The 25,351-nt window shown below is 43.8% G+C and overlaps 1 protein-coding gene across 2 annotated transcripts; it reads right to left on the bottom strand.

Moving 5' to 3' along the window:
- Positions 1-1,571: 1,571 nt before the first annotated feature.
- Positions 1,572-24,643, bottom strand: LOC101167465 (protein argonaute-4). 2 transcript variants are annotated; one of them, XM_011481138.3, is made up of 19 exons: positions 24,453-24,643; positions 16,584-16,755; positions 16,180-16,300; positions 15,605-15,786; positions 14,917-15,053; positions 14,565-14,699; positions 12,382-12,469; positions 12,153-12,300; positions 10,833-10,952; positions 10,599-10,760; positions 7,054-7,187; positions 6,787-6,971; positions 6,553-6,712; positions 6,020-6,191; positions 5,788-5,931; positions 5,575-5,709; positions 5,398-5,499; positions 4,654-4,853; positions 1,572-4,477 (listed from the first exon to the last, which is right to left on the bottom strand). In XM_011481138.3, the coding sequence occupies exons 1-19, from the start codon at positions 24,469-24,471 to the stop codon at positions 4,369-4,371; spliced, it is 2,625 nt and encodes an 874-aa protein (XP_011479440.1). In that variant the 5' UTR covers positions 24,472-24,643; the 3' UTR covers positions 1,572-4,368. The 2 variants fall into 2 exon arrangements, with proteins under 2 accessions (XP_011479440.1, XP_004074196.1); XM_004074148.4 differs by having other exon boundaries at positions 10,632-10,760.
- Positions 24,644-25,351: the final 708 nt, after the last annotated feature.

The following is a 25,351-nucleotide window of genomic DNA, read 5'->3' as shown; positions in this document are numbered from 1 at the left end:
ACAAAGGACTATTAACGACCCGAAACCACATAGGCTAAGTGGACAACACCTCCAGTTTCAGGTCTAACTCCTCCCCCATGAGCGCATATATACCAGCTCTTAGATCAGCTATTTCAGAATTGACAAAGCCTCTTGGATAAGAGGTGAAACGTCTTCCAACTTTAAAACCAAGTCCAGATGACATCCCCTAAACCTACTACAATGGAACCAACCTGGATGAATGAGAGTCTTCATAGACATATTAACCCTTGTGCTATCCTAGGCACTTTAACATTGGGAGTGGGGTCATCTAGACCCACTAGACAGTGCTCTGAACCTTTTTTCTTCAATGATTTGTGATCTTCACTGGTGTCCATGGATTACATGAAATCTTTCCACCTTTATCCACCTTTGTCATGGTAGGGAGAACACATCAGTGTGAGGGTGGGGTCATCTAAGATAGCACAAGGGTTACGCCTAATTGGTTGCCATACATTTGTTAGCCGACGGCCATGTTTTGCATTGTTTGCATTTTACACTTTTTTTTTTTAATCAGAGTTGATTAGTTTTTTTGCAAGCTGTTTCGTCTCATAGCCCATAAGCAAAGTTTCACCATAACTGAACAACTGTTGTTGCTGGTTTTGCAATTAAATGCCAAATTTTCGCTCTGCAACCAGCTTTTTTCCACTTTGTTGTATATGTAAAATACTGTAAAGTTTGTATAGAAACTTTGACTACTGAAATATTTGTGCTGTCATTTTTTTAAATAAAGCTCTTGAGGGGAAAAAGCATGTTGATTTTCTTTTTGCAATTTTGTCCATCAGAGGAAGTCAACATCACTTCTTGTGCTATGCTTTAAAGTTTTTCATATATTGGCCTTCTGTTAGCATATCCTCCATAATTCTTATTTTATTTAGCATTTTCAAAGTACTTGATGCATGTTTGGACATGCTTGATCTCAGAACCGGAGCAGGGTTGGGCTTGGCTAGTTCTTCATTGGATGGACGACGAGTTACTGCAGCCACATGGAGGCTCTGACTGTTTCCATTTCCCTGAAATCGGACACAACCCAGATTGGTAAATATAGACCACAATGCTTAGCGGGCCAAAAATCTATTTTTTTTTATAAACCATCTAGGTTTTTATTATCAGAACACTGTGGACTCATAAAGTCTTTGTACAATGCTTGTATGTAATAGATTTTAACTTGTGAAAATTGGTCTCGTCATATTTGCTATTTAATTCTAAAAAGTAAGCATGGCATCTGAATCGCTTTTAAAATCCAGGGCAATAGATTTCCCCACACTAAAGTTTTTTAGTGATGGAGTAGAGGGGGAATTCGGACATAGCGATGATCTTCAGAAAGTATTAACTTTATTAGATTATATATATTTTTAGCTTTTTTTTCCAACACTTATAGCTCTTTGACTAATTTTGAGCAACTGGATCAAGAATTGTTGAACTTTTTCTTTAACCATTTGAGCTAATGTTAAATGTAAATGCAGCATTTGACATTTGATTTAGCTCAAAATAAAGATCTAAACTTATTTTACAATGAATGTGAAGTTGTTAAATAATGTCAAAAACATGAGTTATGGGCATAGAATACCAGTTTATTACTTTGCACATTAACACAAGATTTCCCTGCAGGCTAAAAAAAAAAAAAAAAACATCTGAGCATGTCACATAATAACAGTGAATTAAAAGTCTGCTATCCCGAAGGACAAGCAGAAAACGCATCATATAGGAGCCATGGGAAGAAAAAGGGGGAGTGAAAAGAAAAAAGACCCCAAACAGGAACCCATGATGAAGAAAAATAATAAAATGCATACAATTACAAATTCATTGAGATACGACAAGATATCAAAGTGAAGGACTTCAAAATGATTGGTGCTCTCTTTTGAAACGGTACAGAAACAGTCTGGGAGCTTTTTTGTTTTTAAAAAAGGTTAAAAGCAGCTTGTTCCCCTACTTTAAAGGAGTCAGAGTTGCCATGGAAACAGGTGCGGCACACAGGAGAGGGGGTGGGGGCGCTCTTTGGCCAGTCCACATAAGAACAAAGTACCTCGTTTAGATTGAGAATAGCACAAAGAGCTACGCCTACCCCCCCAATGTGACAACCGCCTGCACCTCCCCCACCCAGAAATTCATGTTTGAGACCAAAAACGGGACGTTATTCCTGAACTACGACATTCCAACTAAATCCCCCCCCCCCTTGAAAAGTTTTAGATTTTTTTTTTTGATAATTATAAATATGACTCAAAAGGTTTTTATTTTTAAAACAGACAATACTCCGGCATGCAGGCGAGCAAAGTCTACACAGAAAGAAAAAGCTCTAAAGCCTAAAACTATTCCACCAAAATGCACGTTCCCACTGATTGATACGAGCAAATGAAAACAACCCAGATAAAAACAGAAAATATAAAAATACAGTCACATTGAAGAGTAATAACATCGACAACGAGGAGAATTATAGCTTCATTTGTCAGAAATCTTCAGCTGGGATAATATTGCTTCGTGACGTTACAAACAGGAAGTGACCATTTATCCGAGTGGCGACGACCTGTCGGCTCTGCTTCCTGCATGTGGCGTCAGCGCGCACGCCGTCGACAGGAAAGTGCTCAAACTCATTCATAGTAAACCTGCTGCTTTACGGGTGGTTTATTACAAAAGGGTTTTAACTGAGCTGCCCCTCCCCCGAGGAGGCGTGCACGCTGACCGTTTCCCCTCCCCGTTCCCGCAGCATCCAAGTCTGCGGGGGCCGCCACTGGTCGCCAAGCTTAAATCAGTTCAATCCAGTGTTAAAAAGGGCGTTAGAATACCAAAGAAGCGTCGTTTAAATACAGATGCATGATGGGTATACGTCAAATACGCACGCTGATTTTTAAAAAGTCTAAAAACCCAACAAACCGCTCCTGGCCTGATTGTCTCCATCCATCTGCGGCGAATGCTGCGTGTCTGCTACACAACCCCGCTGCGCTTACAATGCTACAAAATTAAAAAAGAAAAGTAAAAACACAACCCAGATGCTCCGCCCACTACACCTGCAGCTAAAGCCCAAGTCTGTTCCTGAACTCACAACTGTACAACCCTAACATCACAACAGTAACATGGACAACGACGACAACAGTAAAGTTCTACTTTTAAACGAGTCTTAAGATAAGCACAAAACGTCTTATATTAAACTTTTACAAATCTGCTTTGTTGAATGTATAAATGCATAAAGGTACGAGAGATCGACAGTGCCCTCTGTTGGTTGCCAAGCGTCCCCGGTCAGTGCAATGAGCAAAAAAATAAAAACGAAAACAAGATCGATAAGAAAACCGTGCAGCAGTGTCTTTCTCCGCTCAGGTCCTGCTTCGGGCTGGGCCCAGGGTTTGAAATGACCCGGGGTCTGAAATGACCCAAGTACCCAAAATGACCCGGGACCTGAGCGCGGTCCACACTGCTGCACGTCAGAACCTGGCTTTATCTGCTGCTTCATATGGATCCTCATCTTCAGACTCACTGAAGACATTCTTAACCAACGCACGAGTCAGGACCGCCAACATGTCTCCACCAGCCTGCAGGAGGCGCTGTCCCCTTCCCACACTGCTCCACAGGTGTACATATATGCTTTCTGTCCTGTATGTGTGAATATAAAACAATTCATCTGAGGCATTTACAGCAGTCAGCTCCTTGATTTCCCTTTACAGTTCAGTGGCCGGCCATAACACACACAGACATACACGTGCACGCACCCAGACACACACACACATACATACAAACAAACCGCCTCGCTGGGATAGGAGGAAAATAGCGATGGGCGTGGTCACCTCGCTTGTAAAAGACCAAAAAGGAGTTCAAACACTCGCTCATAGGAAGGAAAATATATATAATAATCATAATATATCATTCTGAAAAGGTCGCCTTCCCTCCCCACCACCCAACAAACCCAAGACCTTGTGACAGATTTGACCCCCGGGGGGAGGGGGGCTTTGAGGTAAAGTAGATAAGAGTCCTGCTTCGCCGGAAGAGCCTCGGAGCCGGCGCTCCGTAAATCCGATAAACGCGCGAGTGCAGACATTCAAGGAAGAAAAAACAAAAACAAACTCAAAACAATGGCTCAACTGTGTGTCTGTGGGGGGGTCGGAGGGAGGGAGGTGTTTGTTTTTGTTTTTTCATTTGTGCATTGGAGCCCCACCCCCACGGAGTGGGACTCGCAGTGCTAGATTGCTGGTTGAGAACAGGCGGCTGGATCGGGAACGCTGGTTGGAGATCGTTCCGTGACTCTTCCTCCCGCTCCTCTTCCTCGCGCGAGCCGCTTTGGTGAAGGATCCGAACCGAGAGCGAACAGAAAGACGACAGAGACAGACGAGGAAGAGACGAGTATCAGAGGACGGGTGGTCCTCAGGCGAAGTACATGGTGTGCTGTGTGTCGTAGTGGATCTGAACCGCCTTTGCCAAAGCCTGCGGGTCGCGGCCGTTGCTCTGACCCGACACGTGGCTCCCCTCGGCGCTGGAAGAAAAGAAGCCGACACACAGCGAGTCAGAACCGACTTCACGCTCAAGAGGCTCCTCTGCTTTCTGATCACATGCAACTGGACTCATCATGGTGCCTCCACATCTTCTAATAGCCCAGACTCGTGGTTCTTCTGGAACCTGATGTGCTCTCGCACAGAGCGATAGTCTCACCTGTCGTGGTCTTTGTCCACCAGGTGGTAGCGAGCGCGAAAAGCAACCAGCCTGGCGTAGTAGGCAGGCGCCGGGATGGAGACTGAGCGCGTGCAGCGCACATAGGTGTGGCACAGCTGGTAGGTGAGGAGCTGCAGCTCGTCGGCCGTGAAGCAATTATCATCCCACAGGACGTGGTAGTGGGAGGGGCGACTGGTTCCCTGAGGATGAGAAATTGTTTGATTTTATTTTTAAAAAAAAATCTGATTATTGTATATATCCAACACCTTAATTGTCCACTCAGATCTTCAACATACTTCAACCAGTTTCATTATTTTCAGTATCTTTCAAACAGATTCCTAAACATTTATGCAAGAAAAGCAATTTATCTTAGGATCAGTAGTCTAGCTTTTTAGCAACTTTTGGTGAGATGAGCATAAAGCTAGCTTTGTGGTGGTAGTAAGTTTAGTGCTAAGCTTTGTCATGATATTGTTGTCACTAGGCTAGCTTAATTAACTACTTCTGTTGTTATTAGCATGAAGTTAAGCTTCTTACAGTTATTTCTTTGTTTTTTAAGCTAATTTGACAGTGTTAAATGTTTTTTTTCCCAGTTTTTAAATAATGACAGCTTTTTCAGATAACAGTTAACCAATAACATCAACAAAGCAATCACAGTCATTTCAACAGGAATTACATTTAGCAAAGGCATCATTTAAACTCTCTTATCCACTCAAAAAAGCTTTTGTTAGCACCCTAACCCCCCACCTGAATTCCAGCATGGCTGCACAAGTAGAAGTCAAACTCAGACGGATGCGTGATGGTGCTGTCCACAGTGGTGCCGGCTGGAACATTTCCGCTCTTCCCCACCTGCAGAGCAAAACAAAAGCCCGTGAGACTAAACAGAAGTACAGTGTGTGCCGCGGCGGGGGCGGGTCCACCTACCCTCTCAGCTTTGTCGGAGCAGAACAGACGCGTGTGATGGCGCTTCTGCACCACGATGTAGGTGATGCCAGGCCTGTAGTCCTCTTCCAAACTGATGCACGCCTTCCTTATGGCGATCAGCTCCGGCCAGGCCACCTGAAACACGGCGGGAGCGTCAGTACGGCCAGACTCGGGACCCGTCCCGCTCTGGACGGCTTCAACTGTGCACTTCACCTGTTTCATCTGTCCCTCGGAAACGCCGCCGCGATAATAAATGATGCGTGTGGGCTTGAATCGTGTGGACTTGTAGAACTGGATGAGAAGCTCGCGCACCATGTTGGTCAGGTCCTGGATCACCTCCTGGCTGAAAAGCTGCTCCTGTAGAGACCATTTCAGTCATTCCCTGCCCAAAACTACAGCCCCTCTTCCACTCGCCCTGACACAAGTCATGCAGTCCAACAGGCACCTGGGACATGTCCTGCCGAGATGTCTGAACCCGCACCGTCGCACAGTACCGGCTGGGATGGCCGTCCATGCTGCCCACCACGGCTGCGATGGACGGCTTCTTGCCGTCCCCGGCAGGAGGATGAGTGACATCGGCACCGAGGAAGATGACCGGCTGCTGGAAGACTGACGGCCTAAATGGAGCGCAAGAGAGATAATGTTGGCAACTGCATTTGTAGAAGTGTCTATGCTGGGGCTACTTTTGTTACTTCAGATCTAAAAACAAACTGGCTTAATGTTCCAGGACATTAAGAACTTCAAGTCATCTCCTAACGTGTGCTAACGAGGATTTCTCTAAATGAATATTTCACCATGACACAGGTACTGAGCTCAATGATGAACCCAGTGGAATACAGCTAACTGAAATCTGAACAAGATGGACGACCCAACTACCTAAGCACATTCCTATAGACTTCTCCAGGCTGCAGATTAAGTCATTATTATTTTTTCCTGAGAAACGCAGTTGGTAGGAACTTCCTGTATCAGTAAACTGACCTCTGATGAGGCACCAGCACATTGTTGATGCCTCCCAGCTTGGCGTTGATCTTCAGGCAGAGGTTGGACAGAGTCTGAGGAGACGTCTTCACCACATTCTTCACTTGCACACACTGAGTCGCCATGCCAAGGAGGGTGTCCCCCACCCGCTTCACTTCGGCTGCAGATCCAAAGGACGCAGAGGTCAGCATCACTGGAAGGTAGAGGGACCCGAGCAGGGCGACTGACTCGTACCGTAGACAGGGGTTTTTCCCGGCAGGATGACCACGATCAGCTGGAGACCCACGTACGACATCTTGAGGTGTTTGAACATGGGCTCCACGCTGTCAGCTCCCTGGGCATATTTACAGAAACACGGCTGACCCTGGATGGGCATTCCAGCATCCTTTGAGATCTTCCTCAGCTGGTCCGTGAAGCTCCTGCAAGGAGAACATCAGTCTGATGAAACCTCTCCATACCTGGGCTTCTTCGTCACTTGAAGAGCTCAGAGGGACTACTCACTTGAGCAGGTCCTCCCGGCACTGCTTCTGCGGGGCAAAGCAGGCCACGGCCCACACCTTGATCTCAATTCCAGCATAGAACTGCTTCCCTCTCATGTCCCACACGCCTTGATTGGGCGTGGCCACGGTTTTATTCTGCGGAGAGAGTCCCTGCACTCTTAGTCAACCCCACAGCTGGAGGAGCCTTCAGCAATGTTAGTAAACTTCAATCAGAATAAAGAAAAGAATCATTCTGAGTTTATTCTGAGCACTGCTGACTTGTTTGGAGGAGGAAAGCTCGGTTTCGTGAATGAAATGAAAACTGCAGCTCAGAGTCTGAAAGAAGCGTAAACGTCAGAAGCTAAAACGGTTATTCTGAAATGGTTTGAACAATTTGAGTAGAAGAAAGCATAAAATTACAAAAGGAGTTTAGAAAATTATTTTAAGCAAAAATGTAAAAAAACAAACAAAAACACAGATGTGTTGATTCAGCGAGAAAAACTGCCGGTTAGTTAGAGCAACACTACTGAAGTGCAAATCACATTAACAAATCACTTAACGCAAAAACTGATAAAAGATGACAACGACAATTAAACTAGAAAAAGAAAACGACTTTTTAGATATCAATTCAAAACAAAATGCCAAAAAACAAAACATTCAACAACAAAATAAACCCTCAAAAAGCAACAGTCATTTCCAGAAATAAAAATGAAATGTTAAAAGTAAAAAAAAATAAACCGGAAAATGTTATGGAATATCGCAAATTAGAATTTTGAAGCTGAGGGAAAACTATGGAGTTAATTCAGTCTCAATAATCAGAAATGCACACAAAGTGTTTCACAAATACACACGCTCTGATTCACAAATATATATTTATGCAAACATGTAATATAAATTCAAAAATACACGCAAACCATTTCGCAAACATAATTTTGAGGTTCACTTGTAATATAAACTCACAGATCATACGAATTACAGCATTTATGAATCCCCTCTCATTTGTGAGAGAAATGGTGAATATTGAGAATCTTCTACCGTGCCAGCTCAACAAATGTCATCATTGGTTTTAGTTTGAAAAACGGATGAAAATTGCATTTAGAAAAAAACGGTTACGTAGAAAATACGCTGGGCGGGGCCACTAGCTCCCTACTCAGCTCCATTCTGATGGATCCACAGATCCATGAACGTCTTTGTTTTCCACGTCTGAGCTGGATCCTGGATCAAAACTGTACAGCTGGACAGCTATAATATTGCTCGCCATTTTTGATGCACCTGTAATGTTGTGAGTGTGAGGGGCTGTGAGGGAGCAAAAGAAATGGAGAGCTGGCGGGGGGCTGTTCTGCACGAAACGTCCTGTCCACAACTCGGAGTCAATTTTTTTTAAACGCCTGTCGCTCTGCAGGACCCATGTCCTAAAAAGATTTAACTGTTTTTTTTTTGGGGTTTTTAATTTAGGCTAAAAACAGCATAATCATAATTAAAAGACCCTGGGAACATTTAAAATAGATCAAAGATGATTAGAGTGGACTTAAGAAACTTCTATTGGTATCATTTTAAAATCAAAGGGGATCTTTAAGAGCAGAGAACAAGTCAAAGGGTTTAAAATCTGTTGAACTGCAAAAAAGTTTGATCCGTTAAAAAAGGACGAGCAGGAATCTCTTGCATGTTTGACACCAGATTGGTTAAAATTGCTGAAAATATGCTGAAGATTTCATGTTCCCCTAAAGAGCTCAAAGATCTCACCAATACTGCTAAACTGAGAGCTTCACTCTGCAAAACAAGTCACCACGGCTCAGGAAGGCTTCTTGAAGAAGCTTCACCCTCTTCTCCTCCACATCATCATCATCATCATCATCACAGGAAACAGACTGCAGTTTTTCTCGTTACTGAGCGTGCTCAAATGCAGCTGCACGGAGCTCCTCGCCCAAACAGGAAAAACGTTCAGTCCACATTTGAGGATATTTCAGAGGAAAACGATGAGACTCATCAACTCAGCAGGGAGGTGGACAAACCTCACAGAACTATTTATCTCTGGAGGTTCAAGAACCATTAGTCTTTAAGACTTTGTCTCATCCCAGCAGAATCACTGGTGCCATCTCTTGATGGGATGCAGGTTTCACCGGACTCCCGTTTGTTAAAAATGGAGCAGACTTGGACTAATGTCCCATCACTGCAGCGAGGCTCCGAGTCCCATCGTCTTCGGTTCAGAAACACATCCATTCCCCCTCTCCTTCCATGCTTCTGAATCCCAAATCAGCTTCTGAAGTCTGCAGACTGAGCAGCAGCAGATCAGAACTTCTGCTCCTGAACTTTCCCATAGAGTTTGGGTTTGGTTTTTTTTCCACAGTTTCCAACAGCTGACTTAGAATTCAGAGGGTGAATCTCAGCTTCTCCTGAACGGGACGCGTCTATAAATGGAGTCAGAGCCTTAAAAATAGTTTTGAAAATGTAAACACTTCAAATCTGAAGTGTAAAGAAATGACCAGCAGAGGGCAGCATTTATGCCTGTTAAAGCAAAGAGGCAGAGCCTCTGCCTGACAGACTGCTTCTGAACCCCAGAGCCCCCAACCTACTTATTTGACATGATGAGAGCCTCTAAACTGTAATTTAGGCAGAACCTGAGGACTGAATTAGAACATGTTGGACCAGGGGGTTCCATAAGCTCTGAGACCACCTGGAAGCTTCTCAACATTTCTGATTAGATTGATGTTCGGAATTCGGATGCCTCCCTACCCATGATTCATGCAGGTCTGAGTGCTGTTAGTGAACTGGACCAATCAGACGCCGTTTAACAAGCCCCCGGCCTCAAAGAACCAGGAAATTTTAGGTTGCAGTCACACTTGGGACGGTCCTTTCTGAACTCTTTGAATAGCTGGGAATACTGATAAGAGCAGAGCCCCTTTTTATCTGGCTTAGTTTGCTTTCACACGCTACTCTAAGGGAAGACTAAAGCATACCAAAGTCATGCAGCTCCATTAGTTGCTCACTTGAGGGCGATATTGTCCAAATCAAAGTACTCCTACAAGCTGAACTATGGCAGGTTTTCCTGCAGGCTCCTTCCAAACGCTGCAGCTAGAGTTTGAATCAGAACCAGAAACACTAGAACCTTTGGTCTGTCAATAGTCTGTTTGCACCCGAGTTGTAAACAGACTCTCATCCTAAACAGGATTAGAGTTCGAGTCCCACTAGCCCAAACCAAAAGGACCATGCGAGTGTGAACGCCCCCTTAAACTTGCTGCTTCCAGATCATTTTTTGGGCGTTGTTGTTATTGTACCCTCACTTGTTTTTCAACACAAATTGGGACATTGTTTAAAGATTGTTGTTGTTGATTTAAAGAAGATTCAGGATTACTGAGATGCACCCCATGATCATGAGCTGGGGGGCGGGGGTCCAGGTCTGAAATTGTTGGCCTCACTTCCAGAATCAAATCAGTTGCTTTTTATTTCTAGTTGGAATGTAAATCTTGGTGAGTAAAATCTTGGTGGACCTGGATCCCCCCCCCCACCATCGTCTCAACAGTCACTCTGTGTCCCCCCCACCCAGTGAAGCCCCAGCCCATTACTCACCCTGCCACAGTCCCTCCCTGTGTCTGTACTCACCCGGCCCCCATACTGCAGCATGGGCGCAGGGAGGACACGCCCCGTCACCTCCGTCATGTCATTGTGCACCACTATGCCGAACTCTTTCAGGTAGGGGTCCGGGCCCCCGACCATGCTGTTGCTCTTCACCTGAGGTGGAGGGAAGAGCGTGAGTACGAGGCTCCTCTCAGAGTTTGGGGTTCAGCAGCTCGAGTGCCTCACCAGCCGGCTGATCTCCTCCTGCCGGTCGGGGGCGGAGCGCGCCGTGGCTTTGATCATGGTGGACGTCTGGTTGTCTGTCAGCTTCTTGATGCAGCGCTGACCGGCCACAATGTTGCAGACCTTCAGAGCACAAACGGATGGGTTCAAACTTCACCGCGGGACACGTTACCTTTAGGGGGGGTTGGGAAGATAACGCTTCGACGATGTGTCGTGATATTTGTATCGATTCACAATGCGGTCAGGAAGATATTTGTTTAATTATTTATGAGCGTCTGACTCTTGTTTTACACTTAAACCTCTGACCGCTAGTTGGCAGCACCGCCCAGTGAGCCTCTTTGAGCAGTTCAACGCCACACAAAACAACTAAATCGCAGCAAGAAGCAGCTTGTTAAGAGACTTGCACTGCTTCGTTTCTACTTAGGATGAGCACTGAACCAAAACTCTGTTCCATGTTGCTGCCAGTATCCTATAAAAACACGGATCGCTGTACTTTTTAGCAGCTCAGACAAAAACGAGTGAAGCACAGCGGCTAATGCACGGAGAATCGGCCAAAATGCTGTCGGCAAAGCGGGCCAAAGACCTGCAGAACCTTACATCATATTTCAGCAACCTGATGGGTCAGAGTGATACGTACAACGCACTGAAAAAAGGCCAACGTCATGGCGATGACCGTTACTAGTTTACCTCCACGTGTGAGAAAGCAGAGCTGCAGCTGCAGTGCAGACTGTAAACAAAGCATCTTAGCCACATTAAAGCGCTCTCCTTCATCCTGTCAGGCTGCCTCTTCATCATACTTTTATGTTCCTGGAAAGAATTTGTTTTTTGTTTTTTTCCCTTAATTTTTGAAGCACCGTTCAGGCTCCTGAACCGTTTAAAAATACTGGAGAAGCTACAATAAGCAATGTTGAAAATAAACAGCAATCATACTTTTAAAACCTTATTGGTTAAGGCACATTCATTATTCTTATACTGAAATATATTTTGTTGTGGAAATCAGACAATGTTGGCTGTTCCCTTTAAGAACAAATGTATTTTAAGTTACCAAAATAAAAGCACTATGAATTTGTTGGGTAAAAGCAACTTATGTATTGGATACAGTTGCAGTGCTTAACATTGTGAACATTAATTAAACTGAATATTACAATTTTATTTCAATGAAAGACGTATTGATATTCAGGAAGAATTTTTTCTAAGTCATACTTTTAAAAAAAAGAAAAGAAAATGTGTTCCGGTACAATATCAGGATACGTATCGCATCACCAGACTCCTGCCAATACACACCCCTAGTTACCATAGACTCAAAGGCCGGTCTTTTCTCACCTCCAGGGGGAGATAGGTGTGCTTCTGCTCCTGCCCCACCTGCAGGCAGGGCAGGTGTGGATACTTGAGTTGGAGGTTGTATTTCTGCTTGAAGTACTGAGCCACCGTGCACTCCATGGCCTGCCCGTTCTCCAGCTGCAGAGGGAACCTGGATGGAAGCGCGTCAGCGTGAGGAACACCTCCCTACGAGCATAACTGAACAAGGCGTGGCGAGGGCGGCAGCACTCACGTTTGATGGCTGGCAGGCCGGCGTGTTACGTTGCAAACGCGGTACTTCCTCTTCATCTGACCACAGTGAGTGACCTCCACCTTCAAACCTGCTCACACACAGACGGTAGACCAACAACACTGCTGAGGGCGGGGCCTCCACCATATTTAGGTCGTCAGAACATCAAACATTTCTCCAGTAGTCGTAACATCTGACCTCCCCCTCTTTATTCATATTTCTGATCTTCCCGCCATACTGATAACAATTTCCACAAACTAAAATGTGGTGAAACTAAGGTTAACCTTTGAACGTGATTATAGGAATTTTATTATTTCTGACCGTGTTTGACTTATACGCCACATTCCTAATGAAGAATTTAAAAGATAATTTGTGAATTTTTTGTTTGTGTTTCTAAAAATATTTAGGATAAAAAATCATTAAAGATGTAACAAAATCCAAATTTCTATCCATAACTCTCAAACTGCCAAAAGGAAACCACTGCAGTTTTTCGCACATTTTAAATATTGAATAAAGATTTTTTTAAGGTACAGTAAACCCTCGTATTTCGCGGGGGTTACGTTCCAAACAACCTTTACTTTTTTTACAATTATTTTACAATTAAATACTCTATTGTACATTGAAAAGAAAGAACAAACCATTTTACAGGCTCTATATTTGTTTCACAAATAAAAGTACTTTAGAAACGTTTTTTTCAACAAATAACTTCTGTAATGTACTGTCAAATAATAATTTTAATCATCGATGTGAACAGAAGACTTCAAATCGCGGAGATTAGCCCCGCCCACCGCGACCCGAGTAATTGGATTAAACGGGAGAAAATTTTAAATGATTATGAAAAAAATACAAAGTACAGTGGGACAAATAGTGACTCAGATGTATTTCACTGCTCTTCAGACTGAGCCGCTGCATCCTGACTCCGCTCTGCAGTGTTTTCTTCTTTTGAAGCCTGCGGTGTAGGTGTGTTTGTTCGGGAGAAGAACGTAGTGATTGACAGTTGTTGTCGCTCTTTTTTCTGCTTTGCAAAAAGATCCTTATACACCGACATGCCACCAACGAGAGAATTTGCACGTACGTGATGTAAATTTGGCGAGCTGTTTTACGTACGTGTACATTTTAAACCGCAACGTTATTGACACACAGGTAGAGAAGAAGCGGACTGACTTTTTAGCCAATCAGAATGCAGAACACAATGCACAATGCAAATCCATGAAGTAGCTAAACCGTGAAAAGTAAACCGCGTTATAGCAAGGGATCACTGTAATCAGAAATACAAAGCAGGGGTCCCCTAACCCCTAACCCCAGCTTGGCACCGGGTCGCAGAAAAACTAAAAATCGATCTATGATTGATTTGTGAAGCGGGGCAAATCGTTCTTCTTGATCACGTCTTAAAATAATTCCATTACATCTTAAAACCGCCGCTGACTGCTAAATTGAAACCTTAAGGCTAGCAAAGTTAATAAAAACAAACAAACTTCTTTGGGAAAGTTTCTGGTTTAGCCAGGAAACCAATTTGAACCAAATGAACTTGCATTTTAGGACAAGAACCAGGAGTTTCTCCTCGAAATATGGATTTATGTGTTTGCACCCCCCAAACCTGCTTTAAATAATATGCGTCAAACCAAATCTTAGATGTTACAAGGACTTTGATACTAAAGTCTCAAACATGGTGGATTCATGCTTATTATCATTAGAAAATACTAATTTTTGTGGCTGTTTTATTGTTTTATTTTTTAGAATTTAGCTGTTATACCTTAAAAGTCAGATGGGGCTGAAGTTGGCATCTGGTGTTTAGCTTCCACCTTGATGGTTAAGGGTGAAGTTAAGGGAAAACTAACATTTAAATGCCTCAAACACTGAATCTAGTTTACAAAAAGTTTAAACCAAGTGCAGATATTTTACAGAGGATGAAGATAAACTTCCTTCAAAAATTAAGAGAAACCAGAAGCTAAAAAAAAAAAACCACGCATAAAAAAAAAAAAAAAAAAAAAAATCTGATGCCATCTTCAGGCATTGTACAGGCTAAGCTGTGAAAATATTTTCTGACGTTAAACCAATCAAGGTTGGAGACCTCTGTAAAATTATATTCCGGTAAATAAAAACTAACAGATCAGTGGGAGTTTGGGGATTTTTTTACTTTCTCAGACACCTCCATAGAACAGCTGCAGATGCATGTTTCTGCTTACCTCTAATCTCCTTGGTGAATTTGACCCTCTGGGAGTCGGTGAGCGGTTTGGTTTGCTCGTTGATGTTCTGGATGTCCAGCACCTCGCACATGAACTCGATGACGGGCTGAGCGCGGTAGAAAGCAGTCGCAGACACTGAGAAGAACAGACACTTCAGTCATGAGGAAAAGCACAGAAAACAACCCTCAAGTCCAGAGAAGACGCTTCAGAAACCTCTTTACTGTCCAATAGTTTGTACAAACTTTCCCTTTCACAGTTCTGAAGTGTTTCAATGAGAGTAAAGATATAATCTGCAGTAGATTACAGATCAACCATTGGTCATGAAAACAGAGGCTGAATGAAGACGCCTCACCGTCGATGTTCAGCATCATGTTCCACATGGCGGGACGGACAGACTGATGGAAGCCGAACCACACCTCCCGCCCCCCACCCAGAGGATGGTAGTAACCTTCAGGAGGGGAAAAGAAGGAGCGACCCACAGGAGTATACCTGGAGGGGGGTTAAAGCCATAAGCGCCATCAGAAGAGTCACTAAGCAAAATGCAATTTTTACTGAATACAGCAGAAGTTCAAAGCAGAAACTTAACGCAGTGGCCCACTTTTCCAAGCTGGCAACGCTAACGCCATTCACTGTCAAAAATGTGTTTTCAGTGGGAGCTAGGTGCAGACAAACTGCAAAAACATTATGATTGCTGCAGGCCATAGAAGACATGGCCGACTTATAAATATTAGAAATAATTCCCAGTTTTACCATTTGGGTAGATACATTGTTAGGGGGAGGAGCCACGCAGTTTTTCAAAATAAGAGCCGTTAGAACCCTCCTTAAAACAAAATACCTATACAAAATGAAGGTTTTAGGAGAAATTGCATAGATTTTTACTATTGGATGTCTGGGAATCAAGACTCTCAGTTTCTCGTTTTTCCTTTTTTGCTGTTGTTGCAGAGCTTTATAAGACGTAGCTGTGGTTTTTTATTTTCAAATTCTACATTTGCAAATGAATTCTGAGTAATGAGTGAAAGCCGGCAAGAGGACAGGAATACCTCATAGAGGGCAGGTGCCGTGTGATGACGTCCAGGGCCTGAACCGAGTCCTCAGGGACCTCGTTTAGGTGACCCGACAGCGCCTCCAGCAGCATCTGAAGGCTGACGACAGACACCCACTGCAGGGACACCTTAAAGGTCTGGTCCTTCCCCTCGCCTGGAAGAGTCACCTCCAGATCCACCTGGGGGGGATGCAGAAACACTCATTTAGGGTCAAAGATAAAAGCCAAAGTTCACAAACAAGTGAACAGAAGGTCTGAGGCATCGGATTGAGAAGCTCAGAAATGATCTTACAGATCACAGAAACTCCCTGATAGGCTTTTCTGACCACAGAGGAGCTGCTGATAGCTCAGTGCTGCAGTCAGTTTAAGTGTTTATTGATTAAGATCCAGAACTTCTACAGAACTCGCGTGTGTTCACCAGTGATGTGACGTTCCATATCAAGGCTTGGAAGTGTGTGGAGAGTAGACATAAAATCAATTAATTTTATGCCACAAATTCTCCAAATGTCTCTACATCTTGGCAGACTTTGGTAAAATCCAGTTAAAAGTAAAAGTTAGGGGCGTTTTACCGACCCGGTCTCTCCCGATGGGCAGTGGGTGGGCCGTGTACATGTTCCTCTTCCCGTCGTAACCCGGCTGCCGGTCTCCAAAGATCTGCATCTTGAAGTGCCGCACCATGGTGTCCACCACCTCCCTGACGGACAGACAGACGGACAGACAGACAGGACCAGCGTTTAAACTCTTTCTGGACTCTTCGAAAGAGTAAAATCAGGATCAGCCTAAAGTATTACAACACAGACAGTAAATTTGAAAAAAATTGTTTTCAATTTGAAGAAATACAGAGAACTTGAAAAAAAACTATTAAGTGGTCCCTTGCTATATTGCAGTTCACCTTTCACAGTCTCGCAGATGTTTTGCAGTGCAGTTTTGTACTGGTGTGAGTGCGCCTGCAGACATGGACGGCACTCGGGTTTTACCTGTTGACCCTTCGAGGCCGTTTCTCAGGCTTGATGTCGATGTCATAGTGATAGACGTCAATCTTGGGAATCTGCACCTGGAAGTGGTTGGCAAGGAGCCGGATGGGTTTCCCCACCGTGCCGAGGCCGGGACGCCTTGGAGGCTGAAACAGAGAGGTGGGAGCAGGCGGGCCTGGGGAGAGCAGAGGAGGAAGAGGGAGGCAGTCATCATCACGACAATCACAAAAGCTGGAGTAAAAAAGGTTCTGAACAGAAACAAAGGGGCGGGTGGGTGGAGCCGCGCAAACGTTGGTCTTAGGCCTGTGAGGGCCGCTCTGACCTCTGACCCAGGAGGTCAAGAAGAAGCTTGTCAAACAAGGACCTCCAATTACCCACCAACAATCCCCCACCCCACCCAAACACAAGGGTGGGCCCCTCCAGCTAAGACAAAGACGCTTCGCTCACAAACGGACTGCGGACGGGCCATATGGAGCGCCCTCCATGCTGCTGTGATTACCGTTACACACCATATGATTACACAAGCAGCCAACATATAGACAGTGAACAAGCTATGGGGGGTAGGGAGTGGGGGGGGGGGGCACTAGAATATGGCTGAGGATCTGTAGATGGATAATTTAACCCAAACTACCGATATCAAAAAATTAGAAGAGGTTGATCAAAAAATGAGCTACAGACCTCCCCCCCCCCCCACCACCACCAACTTCAATACACATGGGGAGGGGGTCCTGATGAAGCTGCTGAAAGCTTCTGTCCGTCCCCCCAACAGTGAAAGGACCGCAGGGGTCCCGCTGAACCCCGTGAACCGGCACGCTCCAGTTACCCACTGAAGCGCGAGATCATGGACAATCGGGACCCTCCCCATCGGTTTGTGAGAACCCGCCAGCCCCGTCTCACCGCCCCACCAATCAAACCCCCCAACCCCCCAGTCTGCGGAAAAACTTCTGATGAGACCGTTTGCTGCACGCCTGCTTCTGTCACGACTTCAGCCTAAATCCATCTCATGATTCATTTCATCCTACGAGCCTGGTAACCAACGGCAACGTTCTGCCCCAAGCCAAACACGCATCGCGCACACCTTCACCCACGTCCATTTATATGAAAACAATCTCAACAGTATTTTTCCCAGAATGATGTTGGCTTTGATTCTTCAAATGTTCACACCTGTGATGTTGGTTGAAACTAAACAGCTTGAACTCCCTCTTCAGAGGTCACGGTGGTGCACCTGCACACCGCTACATCAACACAGAAGGAGCAAACCAAAGTCCAGGTCTTCATTAGGACTTTTTCACCATCGACACACGTTGTTTAAGGGACATTTACAAACCAAATATTTGTTCACAAGCTATAAGTCACAGCTCCACCTTTCTTTGAACGCCCCAAGCTAAGCTGGCGGACATTAGGGTGGAACGTGTGTGCAATAGTATCTCAAGAGGATGGGACTTTATATTCATAAAGGCTACAACTGTATTCTGGTCACATGACACACAAATACAAGAGTGTTGAGCTCCATAGTTCAAGACTATTTACGTAGCTAACTATTACTTTGAGTCATTATCATCTTATGTGTTCAACCTTTGACTGTATATGAGAACCAGACCCAGCGAGTGTGACAATCAGGAGTGAGCTTGCTGGTAGTCCACATCACTAACACTTGAAAGCGAGCTCAAGAGAATCTGTCAAACGTTTTGAAGGTTTGATGTGAGAAATTAGGATTATCAAGAACATGCTAAAAAAAAAAAGGTAGCAGAGGAAGAATGGTTATTTTGACAAATGAGTAACAGCTGTTTATTTCTCAATAGAAGTCTAAGGTGTTTTGGCTTCTTGGAGGAGCGGGTACTTCCTGTTTGGAACCCCAGGAGGGAGGGGTCACTCAGTCTAGTTCTGATATACAGTAATTGGTTCAACATCAACAGCAGAACACGAGAGACCCATCTGCTTAAATGTGCTCACAAATGTTACATTTTTACTCTAAAAATACATCAACAGGAAATACTTCCGGCTAAAAGCCGTTTCTGAATTCTATATGGAAGCTTGAACTCACTTTCTCTAGCAAATAGGAGATAGAATGTTGTGAAGCTGCAGACAGCGAGTCAAACAGCTGCTGGTCTGTGTTGGCAGAATACAGGCGAGTTTGCTGGGAATGGTCAGAGTCAGTGAAGATGCAGAACAGGACAGGACAGGAAGGTAACACAAACAAAGGGGGGCATCTCCAGGAAAAGCAGCTCCTCTCTGAATTGCTCACCAGAGAAACCTGCTTGTTGGTTTTACAAGCATAAGAAACACTACATTTCCACTGCAGATGCACCGTTTCCACTTTCCCTTGTCAATGACAATAGAGATATTTTGGGTAAATATTACAGACTTCAGAGCTAAAAACCACTCCACCACCACCACAGCATGCACACATTTCAACTGTTTAAAAGAAAAACAAAGTTGTGATTTCCTAATAAAAGCTTTAAATGCTGATCAATACATGAAAATTAAGTGGTTTGAAATGAATTATGTTTTTTTGCTCACAGGAAAACCACTGTAGATAAAAAACACAAGTAAAAACACCAACTAGAAATTAATTTTAATCTTTTTTTTGCTATTCCTTTTGTTTCAAGGACACCAAGCAGTGAACACTTTATACTCACAAAGTATAAACTAGTCCAGTGATCCAGAGTTAACGTCAAAGTCACCAAAAGACTACAAAAAAGACCAACAACAGTCTTTAGACTGGGCCTAAAAAGCTGCTGAATGTTAAGCTAGCTGCAGGCACATAGCACTCACGTCTGTCACAGCGTCTCACGTACAATTTTATTCAACTTCATTCATCTTTTTGCAAAGAAAAAACTCTGGTGTCACACTTGAAAACAAAACGCCAGCCATCTTAAAGGCAAGTTCACATTACAGCGGTCCTTTACTATTATACATGGTTATTTTTTGGAGCAATTTTGCACATTTTTCACTTTTTCCCCATGGCAGTGTTCTGCGTCCTGATTGACTGAGGACCAACAGCATCCTTGCCATGTCTCCTGTTTAGCATTGGATATGTTCAGCTTGCCAAATTTATCGCTAGCGGATCTTTGTTTTCATTCTATAATGAAACTTATTTTACTGCATCGGTTTAAACTTTAACAGTTTAAACAAGAGAGAAATTTGTGAAAAAGTAAATGTCAGACAAAATGTAGAAAGTGTGTAATGAGGGGTTTTAGCATCAGCGACAGCTAAATAAAAAACACACTTTGAACTAGCGTAATTATTTGACCATTTATACAATTAACGCAATTCCAATGGATTCGTAAGCTTTCCTCCGCATCAGAATCAACTGGTTTATGCTTCATTATGTTGCATAACAGCGCACAGCTACTTTTCTTAGCTTCAGGATTTGCTGGATTTACGTTAATTACGTTAATGGCTGGAAAGTTACAGTAACTCAAAGGACATGGAGGTAAACTTTGGTGTTAAAGGGTAAAACAGTTTAAAACTGTAAAACCAAATACTTAGCTGATTTTGCATATTGCTGGTAATTTTTAAGAAGGCAACTCCCTCAATAAACAAAGGACCACTGTAGTTGGAGTTTTGCAGAGCCTATGGAAGCATCACAATTCATTAATTTTTTTTGACTCCACAAAAAAAAAAAAGCTTGGTGGCCTGGTGGGGGAGCGTCTGGCCTAAAACAGAAATCACAGGTTCACGTCCACAGGTGGTCCACACCAATAGCTTTTTAAAATATGAGGCCCAATGCCTACCTGCTTGACAATCATTATTAGGGTTGGATTTGGAGGGGGTCACTCCCCCAGGAGAGGGGTCAAATGTGGAGAACAAGTTTCAACAAAGCTTTGTTCTACAATAGGCAAACTTTTACTTTATTTCTTCTCTAAAACTCAAGTGAACGCCCTGATGTCCGGTAATGGACAGAACTAAAGCAGCGTACAAGTTAAAAGATTTTTTTTTAACTGGTTTGCTCTGTTTGCTCACCCTTTGAGAAGTCGAATTAGACTTTTTGGAGAACCCCACATGAAATTCCTTCCGTTCAGCAATGGAATCAACAGTTAATCAAACAAACCCACCGAAAGTTAAAGTTAACCGACATCCTGCAAGCAGCTGCAAAAACCAACATCTCGCGCACCTCAAAGGAGAGAACCAGGTCTCCTACTTATGACCTAGAAAAATTTCGGCTTCCTCAACCACCAATAACTGAGAGGCAGCTAATTTTAGCGTCTTCAGCTATCATTTCACGGTGCAGTCTTCTTTTGCTCGACCTATGGCCATCAGATCAGACACGATTCTGAATCCAGAAACAAAGCCAGAGATTATCAAATTAAAGCCATGGAGAATAAGGTCACAACGTATTACAAACAAAACATGCAAACAAATCTGCTGGGGGGAAAGATTTATCAGGTAAAAATGCCACAAATTTAATAGTATTTTTCTGTAAAACACCTGAGCTTTTTAACTTTGCTTATGAAAGAAAAGATGGAACTCTTTTCTACAGACATGTTTTAAAGTGAAGAATTAAAAACTAAAATATCGACACAACAAATGTCCTCACAACTACATCTTTTATGATTAAATAACGAGTGCATGAGCAGATCCAGATCAGTGAAAGGTTCTGCACAGAAGCTCCAAAGCACCTCAGATGTCGGGGCTCCAGCCTTTAGAAAAAAAAGGAAACTCACGGAGTAAAGACAAGATTTGGTGAGGATTTGTTTAGGCAAAAAAAAAAACATCAAAAGTAAACAATGCTTTATGTTTGCCAAGAGGTAACGATATTTTAGTATCCTCACATTCTCATGCTTCCATGCAGCCAACAGTCTGGACTGTCCATGTAGGATCAATAATTATTGATAATTTTGCCTCATGTTTATCAAACCTGCTCCATCTTGTCAAGCTTTAAACAGCTCAGGAAGCGTGAGAGATTTTCCTGAAGCAGGACAGTCCTGAGAGCACGCTTCCAACTGCAAAGATCCATCAACTCCACTGCAGCCTGACATGCGGCATCATCTCCCTCAGCCACTTACTGGCTGCAGAGCTGACTAACGCCATGCGTGTGTCCATGGCAACAGAGGGGTGATGGAGCGGAGAGACAGCTGGTCTTAAAGGTAACTAGGATAACGGCCCGACTCGATGAGTCAGAGCCTGGGAGAACTGACGCCCACACCTCCGAATCACCTGCATTCAGGTCTTTATCGCAGCTTCTGGTCTGCAAGAGTTAGACATGTTCCTCCACAGGGATGATGGAGGAGTAAACACCAGTGCTACAATCAATGTAAACATTTCAGAGAATTTCCAGCAGTTCACTCCACCACCAAAGGGGGCAGTGTGGCAGAACAGCCATAGTCATCTCAAACCTTTTCAACACAAATATCCTTCAGTGCTTCACCTGAAGGTATGCTCTTCATCTTGATAACAGCATCAACAGGTTACATCAAACTTTTATTAGGTTTTTTTAATCCACATCAACCTTTGATCCAAAAGGCCACTAATAGAAATAAACGAAATAAGCAAACAAGGCCCAATCCTCAACAAAACAAGGTATATGAACAAGTAGACTTTAGCAGAAGATCATCAGGAGGAAGCCACAGAAACAGGTTCACCCGCTTATACAATGGGCACTTACAAAACAAATAAATATTAACCAGATTTTAGTCCTTCATTCTTTTGGGGTTTTTTTCCGATTTGGATCGTTTTTTTTCACGAAAAGCGGATTATTTGTTACGTGGTGCGGCGCCTTGTCACATTATTCGGCGATATAAAGCGATATATATATATATATATATATATATATATGCTGATTGTCCCGAGGGGTTAAATAAAGCATCAGTTCAGAGAAAAAGTTCACCTCTTACCGGTTGTTTTTGTCCAGATGATGAAGCTAAAGGTTGTTTTAAAGAAGATCCATGTTGATAGATCGGTGACCGGAACTTCTTTTTGGGGCGTGCGGTTATCGCACACCCAGCAGCCAATCAGAATTAAGTATTCACCCGGACCATGGCATAACAGGAATGAATGGGCTTCACGAAAAGAACCGCCTGACAAGAAGCTGTCCATTCATTTCTGAATATAGACAACTCGTCGGGAATCAGCTCCTACAGTTACAGAAATTAAAACAGATGCAGGTCAGATTGATCTACACTGACCAAAATAAAAACAAATGTTTACCACAAACTTAAATCAATTGATGCACTTAAAAATCCCACTTCAATCATCTTTTAAGTTGTTTTAATAGACTTTCCAGTGATCTTTTAAAAATGATTTGGCCAAATAACTACTAACTCCAGCTAGCTGACAACCCCTCACGTCCCCCAAAGTAACTTTACCGATGTAACAAAAATATTGGAGCTATTCCGTCGTACAGTTTTGAGCCAGCTACCAGTTCGGACGAGGAAAACACAGACCTACATGGATTTATCTGTCCAAAAAGCATCAGAATGGACCGGAGCAGGGAACTTGTGCTTTGCCCAGCGTATTTTCTACGTCACAAATACAATCTTGTTCAAACTGATTTTTTTGGTCTGTTTCTGACTCACAACAATTTGAAAAAAGAAAAAGGGAAAACTACACAGAAATGCAATTTTGAGCTTAATTTACTTAATATATGTCTGTCATCAGAAAAATGCCACAAAAACACAATTTATATCCAAGTCGTCAAAAATTTTCCACAAATTCCTTTGTGGAAAATTAGAAGATTTCACAACTTCAGTGGGCAATATAAATCCACTCCATTTTTAAACCAGGATTGATCCGAAATTATAAAACAGCCTGCTGAGTTTACGTGAGTTCTAGATGTAATGAGAACCCTTCAATTGTGACTTATCTAACATAAAAGGTACAACTCAAACTGTGCAACAAATCAATACCAGGACTTCCTCTAAACATTATTAGGTTCTTCACTTGGAGAGTGGGAGAGATCATTGATCATCTGAAAGCAGCTCAGACACTGAACCTTCCCCTCAGCCCATCAATCCAACTGGACATGTCCAGAAGAAGGACACGTGTTAATCTGACAGTCCGGTGTTGCTGAATCAGAAACGCAAGCTGGACCCAAACCGCTCACATCCCCTCCAAAGCAGCATATAATCAAGCCCGCGCGTGGATCAACCCCCCCAAAAAAGCGCTTTTGAGGAACAAAAACATCTCACAGGTGGCGACGGTGAGCGCGCGCCACTGCACCCGCGTGCTCTCTGCGGGTCTTTGTTGTCATGCGGGAGCCGCATCCTCTGCGTTTCACCCAGCTGGGCTCGGTCGATCCTAGCGCACCGCTGAGACGGCTCAGGGCTCGCGTGAACCGATAACAGTGAAACCCACGAGACAGGAAAAAAAATGCGCGCGCGTGTGTGTGTGTTTTGCTGGCATTCATTTTGTTTTCGCAGCCTCCGCTGTCATCGAGTCGAGTGAGGGAGCCGCGGCCGACGGTGAAAAACGTGGGGTGTTTTAACCAAAGAAAAACACGATACTGTATTGCATTTCGACAGAGTTGTGAGTCTATCGTGAGCAAATTGTGTTGTTGTTGTGAAAGCAGACAGGCACAAGCGACAGGCGCCGACATAAACACCGCACGACGCGCAGCCAGGAGGAAGAAGGAAGCTGCCAGTTAAATCCCCCTCACACACAAAGCCTGCTCCAAATGACGCGGCTGCGGGCGCTCCGCCTGAACCCACGCGGACCTCTGGCGAAAACACCCACCGACCCCCGCTCGATCGGTCGGTGGAGCTCCACGGTCCGACTGCGACGGGCTGGGCCTCGGTTTGTTTCCCCCCGCAAGCTTGCTGAGGCCTCGCTCCGGCCTCGGCCCCCAGTGAGTCCGCGCGTCCGTGCTCACGCGCCCCAAACACGGCTAGCGCCTCCACTCCTCGCCGCTTCTGTTTTTCTGACATTTCTTACCGGGTCCGAGTGCTTCCATGGCCGAGGCCTCTCTCTCCGTCTCTGTCCCGGCCTGGCGGCTCCGTACCGACGCTGAAATTGGGGGCGGTATTGCGAAGCTTAAAGGGGCTAATCTAAAAAACGGAAATATAAATGGACGCGCGGCGGACTGTACTCTGACTGGAGCTGCCGCGACTGCTTGTGGGGATTTGTATCTGCGCCTGCGCTTCTCAGAAGACGTGGGACGCGCACTGCGCATGCGTAATTTGCTGTCGCGTACCTTCAATTTGAAATAGATGCAAGTCGGTCACAGTTTTGGTGCATTTCAATGTTTTTCTTAAATAAATTGGACTGGTTTAATTCTTTGAGATAAAAAATCTTAAAATATACATTAATGAAGGAGTTCTTATATTTCAAACACGAGAATGTAAGCTTACCTTGTAAAAAATCTCATATATGTACATATATATGGATGTGGCAGTATATGTATAGTATATGTGATGGGAACATCAGGAATAAGGAACATGAGAAACTGGAGAAATGCCAAGGACTCTGAGAAGAACTGGAGAAAGCATGGAAAGTGAAGGTGCCAGTGGTGTCCTTAGACAGCTCTTTGGTCTTGGTCTTAGTGGATTTGGAGTGTGACTGTTTGTGGTTGTGGACAGGTGTCTTTTGTACATATAACCAGTTCATACAGATGCCAATAATACAGAATGAGTGGAGGACAGAGGATCTTCTTACAGAAGAAGTTACAGGTCTGTGACAGACAGAAATCGTTTTTAGGTGACCAAATACTTACTTTCCACCATATTTTAAAAATAAATTCTTTAGAAATCAGACAGTGTGATTTTTCCTGATTTTCTTTTTCTCATTTAGTCTGTCATAGTTGAGGTAGACCTATGATGAAAATTACAGGCCTC

This window comes from Oryzias latipes, chromosome 11 (genome assembly GCF_002234675.1).
Source record: "Oryzias latipes chromosome 11, ASM223467v1".
Classification (NCBI taxonomy): Eukaryota; Metazoa; Chordata; class Actinopteri; order Beloniformes; family Adrianichthyidae; genus Oryzias; species Oryzias latipes.
This window is presented reverse-complemented; position numbering and strand designations above follow the sequence as displayed.